We start from the raw sequence: 12,946 nt of genomic DNA on the forward strand, positions 1-12,946 counted from the left end.
GGAAACTGGACAACACCTTTCCACACTGTCCTCAGTAACTCCACCCTTTTTCCCTGCCAGCATTAGTTCCCAACTAATTTGTTGTCTACATAGGAGTCAAGCTAACAAATCCAGCAGAACTAATTAAACTGGACTCAGCTCTGTGATGCATCACACTCTACCTGTCAGTTTTGATAAGCCTTAGAAGTAGACATATCCCCTTTAAGAGAGAGGGAACAAAAAGGAAAATACATTTCCTTGGACATCTTGTTAAAGAAGTCAAACCTCACTCTACTACTCTTCAATTACAGGAGCGAGATGAGTCTCTAATACTATTTCCTAATACTTTTTGCTATAAAATCGTACTGTGAACTTCCTCCCACCTCAGCTAAATATCAGCCTCTCTCTTCAATAAAGTATAATCAACTCTACAGTACTTCATTAAATCATTTATTATTATTATTATTATTTTTCAAAAAAAGCCCCAACTCTGTGAAATGGCAAGAAACCAATCTGCAACTCAAACAGCATCTTTTCAAGTCAAGCTCTAACTACAGGAAGAATATTGCTGGTGATCACACTGAACTTTTGCCTTTCCATGTGCCCACCAGAGCACATGCTTTAGATGCAAGGTCACTTTTAAAAGGTTACTATTTTTCCTTGTTTGGTACAGGACAGATGATGTTCTCATGCCTGTCTAGACTGAAACTCAATGGAATGCAGTTACCTCTCTTTACACCTCATATTCCCACACCTCAACAGAAGTGAAGCAAGCCCCAGTGTTATCAATTAAGCACTGAAACTAACTGCTTTAGGTAATTACCCGAAAGGAATTTACTATCAGATTCCATTGCATACATCATCCTCATTTCTTATTTATGTATTTCAGCTCAAAGTGATAACTGAACGTGACATTGCTAAATTACTTTAAACTATTTAGTTGAAATTACGTGCTGAAAGCCCGTCAGTAACAGAATAAGCATGTGATGTAGTTACCTTTGTAATTACACTAAAAAGAATAACAAAACTGGGGGCGGGGAAGAGTGAGAAAATTTAGGAAATATCAAAACTCAAGTACCTTGTCCTGTAATAACACTGGGAAGCATCCAGTCAGGACTCACACCTAGTTTTATCTGGAGAAGCAAGGATATTGCAATAAGCTTATTTCTCAATGTTACCAATAGTCTCACTAAAATACCTGGTCTCCAAAGTTTGTTTCAGGTTCTAAGGACTAACTGCTAATTTGTATAAATGAATAACCGATTCAGAACACTGGAATACTGAAAAAGCTGGTGGGATTACATCAGCACCTTCAGCATTTGAGAACATAAAATAATTGTACTGAATTGCATTGTACCAAGGTGATCCTGGTTTTAAGCTTATAGCATGAACACAAAAATATGTCAACAACAATAACAAAATAATCTTGAGTGGTTCTTAACTGGCACCACTACAACACAGAAAAAGCAGCTTATTTGAATTTCCTAGTTCAGAACTTTCACATAGATTTTCATTTGTCCCTCAGTAACGAGATCCAGCAGACAAATTGGCTGATATAGTAAGAAGTTCAATATTTAGTATTATCCTGACTAATTTCAATTAGAAGCCCTGCTAAAGGACATTTTTGTTTGGTTTTCATTTTACATCACACACGAATATATTGCAGGAAGCCTGGAGAATCTAATTCAATATCCTTTTTATTGCATTCCCTCTGATATCCTCATTGAAGTGTCTTCTGCTCAGTGTATGTTTGCCCATTCCATATATTATGGCACCTATTATTCAATATCTTAACACCTCACTGTTGTTTTTTTTTCCTGCACAAAGGAAAGGGAGAAAGTATTCATGCATTCTCAAAGTGAAATCATGAAGTTATTTGAGTTATTATTACTACATCATTATTCTTCCTTATTTTGCACCCCTTCTACATTTTAATTCATTTATTACATTGTGTCATAATTGGATTGCATATTGTTGTGTCCAAAGGCCATGTGTTCAACATTAAATAACAGTCTATAGTCAGCATCCAGATTAGTAAAATAATAATTAGGATTTTACTTGCTTTGCACAAAAACATTCTGCTCCACTACTTCCTAAAATAGGGGAAGCTAAATTTACTGACAGCTTCATTAGCGGTACTGCTCTGTCAGGAAACAATAAAAGGAGAAGAAAAAAAAAAAAAAAGTCTCTCTATTTGTCACTTAAAAATATCTTAAGTTTGTACACAAAATTGCAGGGAAAACATTTACTACGTGATTTTAAATTATTAGCTAAAACAATGTTAAACAACTGTGGCTAAATAATCTTGTTTAGCTGCAACAGCATTAATTATTACAAACTAAATTTAACTAACATTTATTTAGGCCAGATTCATCTTAATATAACTAAAAGAGAAATTACTTAACAGGTCCTGGTAAAATCTGGATGTAATTGAGTGTAAAGTTTATCAGTCACATAAAATAAGCTGTTGATAAGGACTTTTTGGAAATTAGTAACACCAAGCAAACAGCTAATTTGTGAATATTAAAATACTAGTTTTTAACAATGAAGTAGACTGGTATGCTTTGATTTGGTAACAAACTGAGTACTTAAGAAACATATACACATACATAAACACACAAATATCTAAATATAGTAAGTCCTCTTTAGTGCATATATACAACACACACTAGAATCAGGGATTTTCATGTGTTCTATATAAAAAGTTTACAGAGAGATCCAAATATGGCTGCAGTGGGGATTAGAAATAGTTTACCCTAATTTAAAGGGAATTAAACTGCTTTCTCATCTTCTTCACTCCTTGAGATTCACAGACTCCCTCATCCTAGCCTGTGAAGTACGGGGCGCTTGAACAAGTTCTTCCACTTCTTAGCTGACTCCTGCTGAAATCCCAGCATCAGCCCTTGCCGGGCAGGCGCCTGCGCGCTGCGCTGCAGCAGGGTTTGTCCTCTTTCAGCTGGCAGACCTAAGTGTGTCTGCCTATTTCAATCATGGCAGCTGCTCCAGCTACAGATCCCTGGCCTGGGTGATTACAGCTAGAAATAAAGAAAAAACTTTAAACGTCTAAACATAAGGAACCCACACTGTGATGGAATCTAGACAAGCTTCATTACAGGATTCCTTTTATCCTTCTCTGATTGCAACTAGAATTATTTTCATACAGAAAGATCGCTTCTGGTCTAAGTGCCTGCTTTGCATGCATATGGATGTGCCATGGCCTAACTAAAAAGATAGGTGCTACAATTTTCTTACTACAATCTTAGCTTTCTTTAGCTCACAATATTAGCTCTACATATCTTTCATGTCTCAGCTAAATATAATGAAAATTTATATTTAAGAACCAGTAATCAAAGGAAGCTAATCTTTTAATAAGAGGATCCCTTGTCTGCAAATAAACATAGAAAAATTACTTCTGGGATTTAGGTTTAAATGACTGGCAAGGCTCACAGTATGAAGTATATATCCACAATGTATACTAAGTCTGTACGAATATTTTCACAACTTAGAAGGTACAAGGACACAAAATCCCCCAAACTGGATGCCTAAAATAATAAAAGAAAATTTGATTCATAAAAAGATCTTGTAAGTATCTAAAACAATTCCATTATTCAGAACTAACATGCTCAATTGCAAGAGTCTTTCTAAGCACAAATGAACATGTCCTATCAAAACAACATTTTTACTTTTTTCTATAACAGCTCTAAATTTAAGCTAATTTCCTTCTCTCTGGTGGATACCACCAGAAGGACTAGATTTCAAGTAGGTTCAGCAACAACCTAACTACAACACAATCACTTCAACACAAAAAAGGGCAAAAAATGTTTAGTTCATTTTATATCGGGGATGACTAAACATACTCTTTAAGATCAGTTATTTAATACAATCATTAATACATAAAATAGCTTGAAAAATAACATGACCTTTTTTTTTTCCTGACATACATTTGTCATGTCTAACAAATTTCAGAATAGCAAAAGATTGAGGATTAGCTTAAATTCTTGGAAAATCTAATTAGGGTTCTCTAATTTGGATGCCGCAGTAGTTTTCTTCCAAGTATCCAGATCCACAGTTCTTTGATTGCAAATGCAGAATGTTTTATTTTTAACAGAAACCAAGGCAAACAGAGCAAGTCCGATAAGGCAAGAGCAGCAGAGCATGTTTGGTCGGTCATTCTGGTAACTGAACTACGTTAGAGCTGCTCACACCAGGTGAACCTGACCTTTGTGACTTATGCAGAGGGAAGTTTACCTCACGCCAAGAATGAGCAGCTTTGGAGATTACACTGCTAACGCCCAATACTTTGATATCAATTAAGTGCTGCATTCTCTAATATAAATATATAATAGGGATCATTAATTTATACATGATCTATGATTACACTTTCAGTCATCTCACTCAAAAAAAGAAAGCCATATTTTCTTACAAATGCAAATAGAAAAAGTACATGTAGTAAAACCAGGAGAATAAATGTAGCACCAGCTTTTGGCTAAATGTAATAGTAATACCTGCTGCACACTGCTGCTAGCACTACCTAGCCCGCTTGCCTCTAACAGTCAGTGCTATAATGCAAAGACTCAGGGTGCTGCTGGCTTTGTCACTGTCTGCCATTTACTCCAACCCTGAGTGTCACAATAAATGCCTCTCAACTGCACCTGCTTAACGCAAATAATAAAACTATTTTTCATGCACTGCACAGGTTCGAGCAAGTATAATACAAAAAACATTCAAAGGGGCCACAGAAAAAGCATAAGTTAAAGTAACATTGAAAAGAGATCAAAACAATAAATATGTGTGGGATGTCTGAAATAAAGCTAAGCATATACATTAGGTAGTTAATTAAATCTAGTTTTGAAAGGGTGAAAAGCAATGCATACAATAAACTGCAAGTTATGCATACACGCAAGTCATATATGAATGATGATCATTCAGTAAGGTGATTTGGGCTTTGTTTTGGAAGTTCAGTTAAAATGCTGAGTACATAGCGTCAAAAGCACAAGTTGTTCCCCTAGCTGTAGATTAACGAAGCCTAATTTCTTATAAACATGCCCTTTCTCCCACATTTGTTACTCAACACCCCCCCCTCCCCTAACAGGGATCACCAAATTTCCCTCAGACCTCCTATGGCACCCCAAGCAAAGGGAAGATCAGACACACTGCACTCAGTCCAGAGCCCCATACACATCGACAGCCTTGCAGCATCCCTGTACTGACCGGGAGCCATGCTCTACCATGGAATTCTCTCCTCCATCCGATCCGTAATTTTCATGAAAGCAGTGGCAAATTAAGCTCTCGAGACTTTCCCCATCTTTCACATATGGTTGAAATTGGCCAGCAGCTTCAGGAGTTACTGATGGAGACGGAAGGGATCACAGATGGCAATGACATGAAAAGGAGTCTTCTGCATCTGTAGTCCTTGTTTTTCCCCTCTCTCTCACACAGAAATAAGAGACAAAAGAGAAAATACTAAGTACTGAGAGATGCAGAACACAGACACCTCTACAGTTCAAAACGCAGTGTGAGATTTGATACAAAACCAAGGTGGCAATCAACAAAACAGACAGGCACCCCACTTGGAATAAAGTACCATCACCTCCCAAACACCTTGTGGTTTCCGAATGAGACCGAGGGAAGGGAGGAGGATAAAGACATCATCTAAATGACTAGGTCTCCCATTCATTCTCACAACAGAGAACAGAAGTCTTTGAAACTGCTACCTACAACTACGCGTTCTTCCTCTCCCCCCGGCACAAAAACTTCTTTCCCCTACACAACTGCAGGCATGCATTCTCCAAACAAGTCTGACAAATACAAGACATCTCCTCTAACACACCTTGGTTCTCATCCCACTGTAAAATAAATTCAGTCCTTCATCCTCCCGAATCTCTCCAGCCCTTTCAGCCTTTCTTCCTTCCGTTCACTCACCAAGACTGACCTCTCCGATCAGATCCCATTACGCTGCTCAGCCCAGCTCCCATCAACTCGAGGCAACTACAGATGCCTCGAGTCAGGCTGGCACCATCAGAAATCAGAATTTTAGAAATTCTAGGATCAGCATCTGTTTTCAAAAGCAGCTTTTAAAAATACTTCCTCCAAAAAGATGGCAAAAAATTCATTTTAAAATGATGACAGCCAACTCAAGCTTCCCAAGGTAAATGACTGTAGCAAACTCTGAGACCCTAGGCTTTGGCACATGAGCAACTTCTCAAGACCCTGTTGCTCCCCGGCAATTGTCTGTATGTGCACAGCATGCTATATGATCAGGTGGGTTACCATATATCCTTTGAGGTATACATTAAACAATCTTGCATCAGAACAGGGGTGGGAGGAGAACTACCACTGTTGCGTTACAAAATACATGATCATTAAGCACCGTAACAGGACAGCTACATGGACAGGCTGTGAAATAAATCCTTCTTCACTGGAGAATTTAGACATGTTATACAAAGTTGTTACCCATACTTATGCATCCAGACTATGAAGAAAAGAAGAAAGGAGTCACTTCAAGCCTTACACTTCTGTGGACTGATATTTCAGAGAAATATATATATATGTATTCAGTGCTTAAAGTGATCTTCTGTTTTGGAGAGCAGTTCTTCTACTGCGTTATTTTTAAAAATCAAATTGAAGCAGTTAGTAGTTTCACTAAGTCTACAAGCTTAATAAAATTAACACTTAAAACCACATGCAGGCTACACACACATTCCTGTCCTACCCATTGCACAGCATCATCATACCTGTTTGACTGAGGACATAAATATTTTGTTCTGAATGGAACTTTGCACCCTGCTTGCACGCAGCTCCACTAGGAAAGTTAGAGTCTGCTCAGAAAATGGCACATGTTCATGGTGTGGCCAGACTTTGAGCCCCAACATAATACATTTCTTGTGACTATAAACCATGTACTCTGCTTTTGGGAACAAAACGTTTGCAAAGAACCTAATGAATTACCTTTCTCTTCCCTATGGTGAAAAACGCAAAGGAGGGTAACATTTGGCAAGGAAACAATGACACTGACTACACCGACTGCTGGGAAACACTTAATGAGATATAAAAAGGCAGGTGGGACAATGTAAAAGTCAACAATATATGTATATTAAGAGAAGTTATGTGCCAGAGAGGTCATCAAAAAAACCACTTCACCATGAGAATAATTCTTACAGGAAATACTGTAAGCTTCCATCTTTGTCCACAGGGAAATAAGGTTTGCCTTCCTTCAGCAGAGAACAGACAATTTAGCCAACCTTTTACACATGGTTCCTTTCAGGGTAAAATCATTCATACTGAAGTGCCTGGGTAAGGGCTCAGAGCTTCCAGTCTGGGCTCCTCAGCCACCCGGTTAGCGTAGCTTCCATTTATTTCCTCACACACTATGCCTACACCACACAACACGGTCCAGAAATGCCCAAGTTCGCTTCAGAACTGGAGGCAGCTTAGTTAAAATATCACAGAGCTTCACATAGACAACCTAATGGAAAAGATGCTCTTCTCAGCGAGGTGAAGGGGTCCGTGCACAGTTCTGTGCTGTCACAGCTGCACAACTATTACTCCTTACTAGAGAGCTAATGAAGCCCTATTCTGCCACTTGTACGTGGTTTGCCATCAAGCACACCAGTTGTGCCCCTCAAGCAGAGAGTCCATCTGCTGCTGCTAGCTAGTATTTCTGAAAAAGCTCCCAAGTTAAACTGAAAAATTAATATGATTTTGGATTACAATTCCATGAGTCACTAACAAAGGGTGTAGCTCTAGTCAAGAAGCTGACACTGGGGATACAGATAGGTTTAAGAAAACTGATTAATAAGATAAGTCAGCTACTAATTCTAAGCACTGATAAAATAACTGATTTGAATGGCCAAAAGGAGTCCATCCTTATGTCACACAACTCATATTTCAAACAAATTAGACCAAGACACTACAGTAGCTTTAACTGCAAGACAGAACAGGATAAAGAAGCTTCAGTTCACTCATTTTAATTAATAATTAAAATGATCATTTAAAAAAAAAAAAAAAAAAAACTCAATCTCTATCCAATTCTATGCACACTGGAAATCCTGCAGCCCTGTGGAATCACACAGGTACAGACTTAAGGAAGAGGATATTCTGCTCACTTTAATTTTCATTCTATATTTTCCACAAGTAATTTACACGTTAGACAAAGGAATGCTGTCTACTGTGGATATAGAGAAAGAAGGAAAAGTGGTTTGGTATTGCGTATCACAGAAGGCAAGCAAATGAAACAAGGAAAGATTAATATCTAGTCCATATGAACACCCAAATGAAATTCTTTAGCAACGTTGTGGAACAGCTCAAAGGTTCACCAGCCACCTCTTCAGGCACAACCCTCACAACCGACGCATTCAAATCCTCCAAAATATAGGGGAGTATAAATATGGTTCATAGTTCTAAACGAAAGATTTAGCAAGAGATATTTCAAGTCATTTGAGAAATGAAGAACAAAGTGGTCCAAATCATCTTTTCAATATAACTTTTGTAAATCCCTGAATCGTTTACCTTAGACTAGTACGGGTAAAATGTTCTCACTGTAGCAATTCTCTTTGTAAGGATTAATATACAACTTAAACACAGAGCTATTGGATATCTGTCAAAATTTGGATTTTATAAAGGAAACCAGTAATATTTTTCTCCTAAAAATAAGAAAAAAAAAAAAAAAAAGGAAAAGCCCCACTTGAATCTAGAGCCAGTTTTTTATTATATCCTCATTTATCAAGGTGAAGGAAGGACTACCTTCATTCTTCATTCGTATTCTAGATTAAAAGCAAAACTGTCATCTACAGCCCCACTTTAAGATTTTCCATCTTCTTTATGCATCTCCACACCTCTTTCTTCCCGACTATCCTAAGCTCAGGTCTTTACTGAGCTTTCCCCAAGGAGATTTAGAGATTCTTCTCAAGGCCAAAATCTACAAACCTGTTATGAAAATACTTTCCCTCTAATGTCACAGTTGTGCATCTATAAACACTCAGTTCCACGTACTGCAGAGACATAGGATCCATCGCTGATCAGAAGGAACAATTCATAAGGGTTTTCAAAGCTAGAAAGCCAGCATTTTCTATGCTGATGTGAACATACAGTTCATACTTTGGGGGGAGGGGAAGAGAAGAAGTAGTGCTGGCTCTTTCATGAACATAAAAGGGCAGAATTACACATTAGTGTAGCCTCCCCTTGTATAGACTTTTTTTTTCTGAAATGGAGTGTAAACTTAAAATCAACAATTAGTTACTTTAGCTAAAGCTCAAATCATTCATGTAATTACACTTACAGAGGATCATGACCAAGGTTTTTTATGGTATGGACTGTTAAAATTTCACAATTAAGAAATAAATCACAATGGGAAAATAGGCTCCTATCCACAAAATAGCCAAAAAAGCTGGCATTATTAAAACCCTTTTAACAAGGCAAAACCAGAACTGAAATACAGGAATGCTGCTGCCAGGTCAGGATTGAGGTGAACTGGCAAAACTGTGCGAACAGGCTCGTACCACACCTGCCCAGCCCTTGGCCTGGTTCAAATCTGTCCTCGCTCCTTCACTACCCCTTCTCCCTCGGCAAGGCAAAGAAATTACCAACTCATTCAAGTTTTCATGATGGGGGAGAAAAGCCTACGCTTTTTTTTATTATTATTATCATCATCATCGTGTTTGAAAGAACAGTTAGATACCAGGCACTCTCAATTCACACATGTTTTAATATCAAGTTTTCTGACCTTCAGAAGTCCCTTCTTCCAGAAAGGAATAAAAAAATACTCCCAAGAAACTACCACAGACAGCCACTGCAGTGATCAATCTAAAATTGCAATAGTCAAAGGTCAGGATGATATAGGCAACATCAACTATTTCATGTTAATATCCTCCCAAAAGAGACCTCTTAAAAAGCAGAAGCAAGAAAATCTGGGGCTATCCAGTCAGAGCAATGAAGAAACTGCCTACACGCTGTATTTTTCTTACAAGGATTCGTTTATGAACTATACGCATCTGACTACTAAAATAATGCTAGAAAGACCCAGCATGGCAGACTGAGTCCCGATTAGTAAAAAGACACCACAGTCACGGGAGTCTTCCAGAACTGCTGGAAAATGTAGAGTGAGAAGCATTGGCATTAGTGCCTAACGACGCTGGGTAACACTCAGAAAGCTCCAACATGCTCATCTGTCACCATGACAGAAAGCCAAAGAATGCCAGACCAACACACGTCTCTCTTCCAGTATCAGGACGAAGCATTTCATGTGTCTAACATCAAGCTTCCAAGCAAAATTACTAGTATATATTATAAAATATGAATAAGGATGGTCTTGTAATATATGCTTCTAACTTTTTAATAAAAAAGAGTACTCTGTGAGACCTTTCAGTGCTCCTCAGCATGTTATATGTTACTCCTCTATAATCATGAGGGAAAATGCCTCATTTTTGCTTCAGATCTTTCCCCGAAGAAAAAAAATATATATACCTTACGATAACTCTGTTATAAAACTGTAACACATTTAAGGCCCCTATAAGCCTTGATGCTGATAAAATTAAAAATGGCTGTGCCCAAAGATCCCACAGCAAAACAGGCACAGCTCTGGTGACGATTAAAATATATATTAAAAACGCCTGCGTTACCTTACAAAGGGCAAGGCATGCAAAACAGCAAGGCTATTTGTGTTTCCAAAATTGAAATAAGCGAGTAGACGAGAGAAGCAGATCGAGACAAAACGGGCATCCTGGATGCAGGTCGAGTTCATTTACGTAGTAAAGCAGGTTTTTGTATTCCCAGACGCCCTAACAGATCGGGCTTTCAAAACTTTATCACGCTTCGCGGCTGAAATACATGCCCAGCACTTTTTAAGGAGACCCAGATGTGTGCAAATGCCGGCGGACCCCACCCCCTCGGCCGTGCCAAAATGGCCAGTTCCGTGCAGCCACTGGCTACTTACCAGCCGCAGTGCTGAGCAGCAGGGTGGCACTGGAGAGCAGGAGCACCAGCAAGAGGTGCTGCAGTGAGGCAGTCATACCTGGGGGAGCCGAGGATCGAGGCAGAAGGAGGAGAAAAAAAAAAATACGGACGAGAGGAATTTCCTCCTTTTTTTCCAGCGGCCTTACTGAGCTCTCTCGGTTTACAATCCAGTCCGGGAGGGCAAATGGCAGGTGAGGGGAGCCGTCTCCGCTCTTACTCCATTACAGCAGCCTGCCCTCATGTCTCAGCGGCCGGGGAAGCGGGGGGAAAGGCGGCTGCCGCCGGCCGCATCGCTCTCCTCCCGGGACAGGCGCCGCGCTCGTCGTGCCGGGAAGGCGGCTTATTTCCCACGCAGCTTCACGATGTCGAAGAAGCAGCCGGGTTGGGAAGGAAACATATCCAGGCGGGAGGCAGCGGCTGTCAGTCCCGGCCGGCTCTAGGGGCTCAGGGAAGGGGCGCAGCCCGGCCCCGTCCCCTCGGCCGCCTCACACGGCCGGGGTCGCGGGGAGCCGCCGGGCCGCTCGGCGGCGGGGCGAGACCCGCTCCGCTCTGTGGGCGACGGCTGCGGCCGCCCCTCGGCCCATCTGCCTCCGCCGCGCAGCCCCGGCCCGCCGCCCCCCGGCGCAGCGGCGACGCCCCCCCGGCCACCCCGACGAGGTGGGGCCCGGAGCGCCGGGAGGCACGGCGCGGCACGGCGAGGCCCTTCCCCGCGCCGGGGGAACGCGCTCCCTCCTCGCCTCTCCGCGCTCCGGGAGCCTCCTCGGCGGCGGGCAGCCCCCGGCCCGGCCTCCTCCCTCAGCTCTACCCGCCGGGCGGGGAACGCCTCAGCCCCGCGGGGCTCGCCGGTGAGGGGCGGCTGGGCTGGCCTCCGCTCCGCCTCCTTCCCGTACCCGCCGAGCAGCCGCCGCCGTCGCCGCTCCGCCGCTCCTCGCGCCCCCTCCCGCCCGCCGGCACCAACGGCCGCCCTCCCTCGCGCCAGACACAAAGGGGACTCGCTCCGACCGCCGCCCCGCCCCGCCTGGCGGAGCCGCCCCGCGCCCCGCCCGCCGCCCCGCACCATAGAGGCGGGCCTCCGGGGAGGTGAAGAGGGGCCCCGCCGCGCGCGCAGGGCGCCGCCATGTTGTGGGGGGTGCAGCGCGCCCCGCCGCACGAAGCCGGGCAGGGGGCGGCGGCAAATGGCGGCGCTGAGGGAGCGGCCCCGGCCCCCAGCGCTGGGCGGCGGGGAACCCTCCCCGGGCAGCCGGCCCCGGCAGGGCCCCGTCCTCCCGTACAGCCCCGCCGCTTCTGCCCTTTAACCCCCCCAAATCCTGCCTCGCTCGCACGGCTTCAGGCACCTGCCTCGCCCCGGCCAACCCGGTCCCTGCTTCGTGCGTTAAGGAGGGTTTATGGTCTCACAACAAAGATAAAGTCAGCCGGCCGGGCTGTTTGTGTGCTTTAACCTTTGCTACGTTACACAGGACTGGAGATAATTAAGGCCGGCAGCTGATGGGAGAGCTGCAGCTGGAATGCGGTGTGTGATGTTCCGGCCGAGCAAGGCTCCTTCAAACGGGTTTTACTGGGTATAGGGTAGAAAAGGCTCTGAAAAACATCCCGCACACAGAAGGTGCCTTCCTATCTGGGTTCTTCGTAGGGGAAGATTATGGGAAATGCTTCCCTCTGCCCAAATTCCTACACCCATTTCAAGAACAGGAACAAAGAATACTAATTCAAAAACCAGATTCCACACCTCAAAATGTTAAATACCTCTACATAAAATGGTGTAGCTGCAAATCAGATAGGATCTTAATGACAATAAAAAGCCTTTGAGAAACTTCATTCCTCTTCACAAGTCCTAACAGGTGAAATAGATTTGATCTGATTCTTGCATCACCAAGAGAATTATTAAAATCTAATAGGATTTTTATCACTGCAATGCTCAGGCCAGAGACAGGGTTTGACACTCCTAGGGTCAAGTTGAGTTTGTGTGGCTGATAATTACAATAATATTTTCAACATTTGTTACAATGTTTTTACTTCT

The 12,946-nt window shown here is 42.4% G+C and overlaps 1 protein-coding gene across 1 annotated transcript in view; it reads right to left on the reverse strand.

Annotated features, from left to right (window-relative positions):
* Window positions 1–11,905, reverse strand: part of BMPR2 (bone morphogenetic protein receptor type 2) — a 103,722-nt gene extending 91,817 nt beyond the window's left edge. The window contains exon 1 of the mRNA XM_035331880.1: window positions 10,910–11,905. Coding sequence (XP_035187771.1) covers window positions 10,910–10,985 — 76 coding nt within the window. The 5' untranslated portion in view covers window positions 10,986–11,905. The remainder of the gene's footprint in view (window positions 1–10,909) is intronic.
* Window positions 11,906–12,946: the final 1,041 nt, after the last annotated feature.

This window comes from Oxyura jamaicensis, chromosome 7 (assembly GCF_011077185.1).
Source record: "Oxyura jamaicensis isolate SHBP4307 breed ruddy duck chromosome 7, BPBGC_Ojam_1.0, whole genome shotgun sequence".
Taxonomy (NCBI): Eukaryota; Metazoa; Chordata; class Aves; order Anseriformes; family Anatidae; genus Oxyura; species Oxyura jamaicensis.